We start from the raw sequence: 7051 nt of genomic DNA, 5'->3' as shown, positions 1-7051 counted from the left end.
AGTCCGCGTTCATGAAATGTGTTCAGGGAACGTGTGCACTTGACTTCTCCCAGCGGTGATAAATCAATTTACTAACAGTCGAAGACCGATCTTTCGGATTCGCTAGAGATCGCGAAAATGCCCGAAAATTTAAATTTATTAAGAAAAGTTTCTTTAAACGAACTTCCGATTGGCACATGTTGTAAGGTCAGCAGTTTTGTGTCCATTCTGATGCTTGACTGACTCATCGCGCAGTGTTTAAGTGTAGAGACGACGGGCGGCAACCAGCGTTCCATGGCTGTACTGCCGCTGCCCTTTGGCTGGCGGAGGCGCACGCTTCGTATAGACCGTCTCGGCGAAGTACAGACGCGAAAGCGAGCCGGCCCTGACGAGTTCGCTGAACCGTCGCGTTTTGAGGGTGCTTCACCGCACAGTTAAGTCCATGTCGTGAAGAATCCACAAAACGCGGTAGGGCCGTCTGTGAGAGGATCCACTGCTACTGCGTTGCACTGCGACCAAACGCGCGGAGAATATGAGCCCTGCATCTAATAGGTCTTTTCTAGCATGAATTTTGTTTTATTCGCTCACATTTTCGACTCCCTTGAAGCCTGAATTAACGACATTCCGCAGTACATATAATATATAATGAGGCTTGTCTATAGGCAGCGGTGCCGCGGCGGTTTCGAATGAAGCCCGAAAAATCGAGTAATCGGACGCTATGCGTCCGATATTGCAGGCGCTCATATACGTTAGTTCTATGGGGCATGTCGTGGTACCGCAAATGTCCAAATAATTCATGTCCGAAAAATCGGAGGGCTCGAAATTTTCGGTCGGTGACTTTACTTTTTCAGAGTCTAGGTATAACGAAATAACAGATATAGCGAAGTTATTTCTCATTCCTGTCGACTTCGTTATAACCGAGCTAGACTGTATTTAAAAAACGCAGCTTATTGTTTTTTTTTGTTTTCTAGGCAGTTTTAACTAAGCGCTGCAAGTGCAGGAACGACTATAAAATCATATTTTCGCTAGACATTTGGAACCTTAGACCATTCCCATCAACATGTTCATAACAGTATAGTACAATTTACCAAAGTTTCCTCACAGACGACTTGAGGAGTGTGGTTCTCTGAACATTTTCCAGACTATGGAGAAAGGAAACAGCCTTCTTTATGATTATAATTAATGAACCGTATACGGTTCTTCGCAGAACAGAAAAACTCTACCTTACACAAAACTTCGATAGAAGCACAAGCAACATGTGCACATTCAGTGTACAGATGCTCAGCACAGCTAAAATAGCTGATCAGGCATGAAGCCTCATGCTAGCTTCCCCTTCCATTGCGTCGCCAGCCCCTGGAGGCGGGAGCACTTCGAATCATTCCCAGTGCCAAGATAAAGGCAAAACACTTACATGACACTTCTCGAAACCCGGAGACACTGCTGAGGGTTCTGGGAAAGAGAACTAGCTGCAATAGTAATCGGCGTTAATCGGCGTCTATGATGAAGACTGTAGCCCTCGGAAACGTGAACAAGACGAAGGGGACGCCACAGCGCATACGATTTCTCCTTCACATCGTGCGTGTTTCCGAGAGATACAGTCTTCTCATGAACAACCAACTTGTCCAATTAGCTACCCTCATCGAATCTGAGTCCTTCTCCCTGAGAGCTTCCTGATCTTGCTGAAACGAACTTTCAACCGCTGCCCGTCGTATCACCAATGTCGCTGGTAGGAGGATCAGGATTGTGCACCGAAATGCGCATGAGGCCGTACCATGCCTTCGTGGTCATTCAAGAAACCTGCTGCCTTTTCTCTTCTCCAGTGGACGCATTTCAAAAACACAAAGGTGGCAGTATACATACATCCACTTCAGTGCGAAGTGTGTATATATATATATATATATATATAATGCCACCAATTTAATCCCACCAATGCAATCAATATGCAGAAGACTAAGGTAATGTTCAACAGCCTCGGGAAGGAACAGCAGTTTACATTAGGTAGCGAAATACTGGAAGTAGCAGGCGAATATGTCTACTTAGGACAGGTAGTAACCGCAGACCCGGACCACGAAAAGGAAATAAGAAGAATACGATTGGGATGGAGCGCATTTGGCAAGCACTCGCAGATTATGACTACCAGCTTACCGGTATCGCTCAAGAGGAAAGTATACAACAGTTGCATCTTGCCTGTACTCACCTATGGGGCTGAAACGTGGAGGCTAACCAAGAGAGTTCTACTTAAGTTGAGGACAACCCAGAGGGCTATGGAACGAAAAATGGTAGGGGTAACATTAAGAGATAGAAAGCGTGCAGAGTGGGTCAGAGAAATAACTCAAGTTACCGACATTCTAGTAGAAATTAAGAAGAAATGGACATGGGCAGGACATATAGTGCGAAGAGAGGACCGATGGTCGCTGAGGGTAACAAACTGGATTCCAAGGGAAGGAAAGCGTAGCAGGGGGCGGCAGAAAGTTAGGTGGGCGGATGAGATTAAGAAGTTCGCAGGGGTAAAGTGGATGCAGCTAGCACAGAACCGGGTTAAGTGGAGAAATATGGGAGAGGCCTTCGCCCTGCAGTGGGTATAATCAGGCTGATGATGATGATGATAATGCCACCTGACGGTTTGAGGTAGCGCTTGAACGACAAAGAAGTTGGAGACTCTCGCGCGCTTCGGCTAGTTAGGACTGTGGACTCTTGAGCTTGTGTCTTCGTGTTACCGTTTCTCGGGAACCTCTCTCTTGACTGTGTGTATCTGCCCCTGTTAAAAATGAGGTAACTGTAGTTGGTGGGCTACGTACAAGACCAGCAAAAAGATGTTCTTTAACCCCATGCATGAGGCGGCGCAGCTTTCTCTCTTCAGACATGTTGGGATCCGCACGTCGAAATAGTTTCGTCATGTCCTCAACATACATCATGACGGACTCGTTTGGCATCTGTTTTCGAGATTGTAGAGCACATTCTGCTCGTTCGCGCTTATCCAGGCTGATATACGCCTCTGTGATAAGACGGCGGAACTGAGGCCATGATGTTATTGAGCCTTCTCGGTTCTCATACCATGTCAAAGCATGGTCTTCCAGGCAGAAAATGGCGTTCCGTAGCTTTAAGTTGTCGTCCCACTGATTAAAGGATGCGACTCGTTCGAACTGAGTTAGCCAATCCTCAACGTCTTCATGCGCAGTGCCATAGAACGATTTCGGCACTCGGGGGTTTTGAACGTAAACAGGAGTACCTTGCATGACTGTCGTAGTGCTTTGCGTGGCTGGCCGGAGGCTCGTTGTTGAAGTGGACTCCAAGGGCCCGTGTTCGGGAGGAAGGCCCAGGTTCCTCCGGCTGACGCGATGAACTGGTGTGTCCACAGGCGAAAGCTCGGTGTCGTTGGTTCGCGGAGGGGTGTGCGACATTGAGAGGACAATCACCCAGCGGCTCCACCAAAACTGTCACGAAGACAGGGATTTATGGGTATCGGCAACAGGGGCAGATACACACAGTCAAGAGAGAGGTTCCCGAGAAACGGTAACACGAAGACACACGCCCAAGAGTCCAAGAGTATATATATATATATATATATATATATATATATATATATATATATATATATATATATATATATATATATATATATGCGTGTGCTGACACAAGCTCTACGACTGACCGCCGAACGTTCCCTCGACTGTTCACGGCGTAGCGCCCTGTGCAAGGTCATTACAAGTGGTGGAGGTAACAGCAATCCCCTCAACCTGGAGCTCCGCAGCCGAGCGTTGCCTACCACTTCCGCGATGCCTGAGACCGCCAACCAACCGCCAATTCCACCCCCCTCCATCACCTGTTCCGGCGCAGCGCGGCAGCGTGACCCAGCCATCTTCAGTGGCACCGATGACATGGATGTGGAAGACTGGTTGGCATCATATGAACGCGTAAGTGTTTACTACAAGTGGGACGACACCGTGAAGCCCACAAACGTTATCTTTTATTTGAGCGACGTTGCCAATCTCTGGTTTCGCAACCATGAAACTGACATCCCTACCTGGACGGCTCTCAAGGCTAGCCTGACCGATGTTTTTGGCCGTCCCACTATACGTAAGCTTCGCGCCGAGCAACGCTTGCAAAGTCGGGCACTACAAACCGGCGAAAACTTCGCAAGTTACATAGAGGATGTCGTCGACCTCTGTAAGCGCGTAAACCCTACCATGAGGGACGCCGATAAGATCAGGCACATTATGCAAGGCATTGACGATGATGCCTTCCAGATGCTCGTCGCCAAAAACCCGCAAACTGTGTCCGATGTTATACGCTTCTGTCAGAGCTTCAATGAGCTGCGCAAACAGCGCTTTTCCACACGACGTGCTGGTCTTCAGCAGGCCACCCTTTCCAGCTTGGCTCTCTCCGGGGTCGATGCCTTGGATCAACAGTCGCTCATTGAGCACATTCAACAGTTTGTTCGTGAGGAAGTCGCACGCCAGCTTTCCTTGTCTGCCTGCCCGCCAGCGCCTGCGCTTGCGCCGCCGCTCACTCCCACTTTTCAGCGTGTCATACAAAAACAGGTCGATGAGGTTCTGCAATCTCCTCAGCAGCCCCCGGTCGCGGCTCCTCTCACGTACGCTGATGTTTTGGCGCGGCCACGGCCCTCACGTCACCCCTGTGTACAGCCGGCCTCCCCTCCTATACCAACCTCAAGGACCTCAGCAAACTCAGCAACCTGCAATCCCCGCTTATTGTCCGGTTCTCCGCCGTCGATCACAGCCACAGCCTTCCAATCCCTGGCGCACGCAAGACAACAGACCTATTTGCTACGCCTGTGGAGTCGCCGGCCATGTGACTCGTTTGTGCCGCGTGAGCCGACGTACAATCTTTCCCCTTTCCCCATCCCCCTCGCCCGCGTTCCCTGAACCTCCCCGGCAGTTCTCTTCAAGTTAAGATCGCAGCTCTCACCGCTCGCCGTCTCCTGGCCGTCGTTCCCGTTCTCCGATGCTCCGCCGCCAATCAGCCATTCACACGGAAAACTAACGGCCGCAGTTCCGGAGGCAAGAACTGCGCCATCGGGGACTGATTCAAAACCTGTTTCTGTACCAGCCAACATTATTACCATATTCATTGAGGGAGTTCCTGTCGAAGCACTTGTGGACACTGGCGCAGCCGTTTCAGTTTTTAATTACGCCCTCTGTCGCACTCAACAAAGTAATGACGCCGCTTACTGCCTTTTCTCTTCGCACCGCCAGCGCTCAGGACATGGAGGAAGGAAACAACTTGCTCAGGACATTCGACCATTAGCCGCCTGCACCGCCCGCCTTCTCATCGACGACGTTCCCTACACGATAGAATTCATCGTCCTCGCCCGCTCATCACATGAAGTCATCCTTGGTTGGGACTTCGTCTCCAATCATCACGCATAATAGACTGCGCCCGTGCTCAACTTGAGTTATCACCCCTCAATGACAATTCTTTCGACGTATCCGGTGCTGCTGCCGCTACCGTGCATGTCGCAGAGGACACCGACGTTCCGCATTTCTCCTCAGTGCCTGTGCCTCTTGTGCTGCTCTTTCCGACGCCACTGTTATCTACATACCCTCGTTACGATGCGCTGACCAAAAATCCGTGTTGCTGCCCCATGATGTGCTCACAATTTTTCGTAGCTGAAGTGCTTTTTATGTTTGTAATCCGTGCCCTGCCCTACCACTTTGCTCCGTGGCCAGTCGCTGGGTAGCGTTGCCTTGCTCGATTCCACTGCCACCTACCCCTTCGTCGATACCACCGCCGGCTTTCAGATCAGTGCCATAACGCCTCTTTCTGTCGCCACTCCATCTTCCTCGAAGTTTTCCACCGGTCCATCGATGCTGGTCTGACGCCCTTGCAACGAGCCCAGCTTGTCGCCATCCTACAACGTTTCGCGGCTTCGTTCGACTCCCAGCAACCTTCGTTGGGACGCACAACTACCGTTACCCACCGTATTGATACCGGCACCCATGCCCCTTTGCTCCAGCGTCCGTACCGTGTCTCAGCCTCTGAGCGCTGCATCATTGACGAACAGGTGACCGACATGCTCCAGCGCAACGTGATCCAACCGTCGCATAGCCCTTGGGCGCCTCCGGTCGTCCTGGTCAAGAAAAAAGAGGGTTCCATCCGATTCTGTATAGATACTGCCGACTGAACAAGATCACTCGCAAGGATGTTTACCTTCTCCCTCGTATCGACGACGCCCTTGACTGCCTGCAGGGAGCTGAGTTCTTTTCTTCATTAGACCTGCGTTCCCGTTACTGGCAGATGCCGATGGCAGAGGCCGATCGCCCAAAAACCGCTTTCATCACACCCGATGGGATGTACAATATTTTATTATACTCCTTTGCCTTTTAACCTAACCTGTCTTTTATCCCTGTCGCTCACCTCTTTGATTTTTGCTACCTCCTTGCTATCCCTTTATTTCCGCCGCCCCAGTTAAGGTGCTTCAGCTCATTTCGAAAGAAGATACCGGGGCAGGCAAGAAATCGTTTTTCTTCCTTTATTATTTTTATTTCATTCTATAATAAAACCACTTACTACTACTGCACCCGATGGGCTCTATGAATTTAATGTCATGCCATTCAGACTGTGCAATGCCCCTGCCACATTCGAACGCATGATGGACAACCTACTCAGAGAGTTAAAATGTTAAAACGACGTTGTCATCTTTTCCCCGGATTTTTCATCTCACCTCCAGCGCCTTGAGATAGTTCTGCGATGCCCGACCGACGCTGGACTCCAATTAAATTTAAAGAAGTGCCGTTTCAGAGCACGGCAGCTAACCATTCTCGGACATGTCTCCAAGGGTGGCGTTCTTCCCAATCCGGCAAAATTACGCGCTGTGGCAGAATTTCCCAAGCCCACTACTGTAAAAGAACTCCGCAGCTTCGTCGGCCTCTGCTCTTACTTCCGCCGCTTCGTTCTCAATTTCGTCTCAATCATCGACCCTCTGACCAAGCTTCTGTCCAGCCACGATCTTTCAGCCTGGTCTCCACACTGTGATGAAGCCTTCGCGACACTCCGCCACCTTCTGACGACTCCGCCAATCCTGCGTCATTTCGACCCTTCTTCTCCCACG

At 50.2% G+C, this 7051-nt stretch overlaps 1 protein-coding gene across 1 annotated transcript; it reads left to right on the top strand.

Annotated features, from left to right (window-relative positions):
* Nucleotides 1–3317: 3317 nt before the first annotated feature.
* LOC146201777 (uncharacterized) lies at nucleotides 3318–6008 on the top strand. The gene is made up of 3 exons (XM_084599181.1): nucleotides 3318–3325; nucleotides 3665–4573; nucleotides 6005–6008. The coding sequence occupies exons 1-3, from the start codon at nucleotides 3318–3320 to the stop codon at nucleotides 6006–6008; spliced, it is 921 nt and encodes a 306-aa protein (XP_084455307.1).
* Nucleotides 6009–7051: the final 1043 nt, after the last annotated feature.

The sequence above is a fragment of the Amblyomma maculatum genome, chromosome 1 (genome assembly GCF_055883805.1).
Source record: "Amblyomma maculatum isolate TAMU_Amacu chromosome 1, ASM5588380v1, whole genome shotgun sequence".
Classification (NCBI taxonomy): Eukaryota; Metazoa; Arthropoda; class Arachnida; order Ixodida; family Ixodidae; genus Amblyomma; species Amblyomma maculatum.
This window is presented reverse-complemented; position numbering and strand designations above follow the sequence as displayed.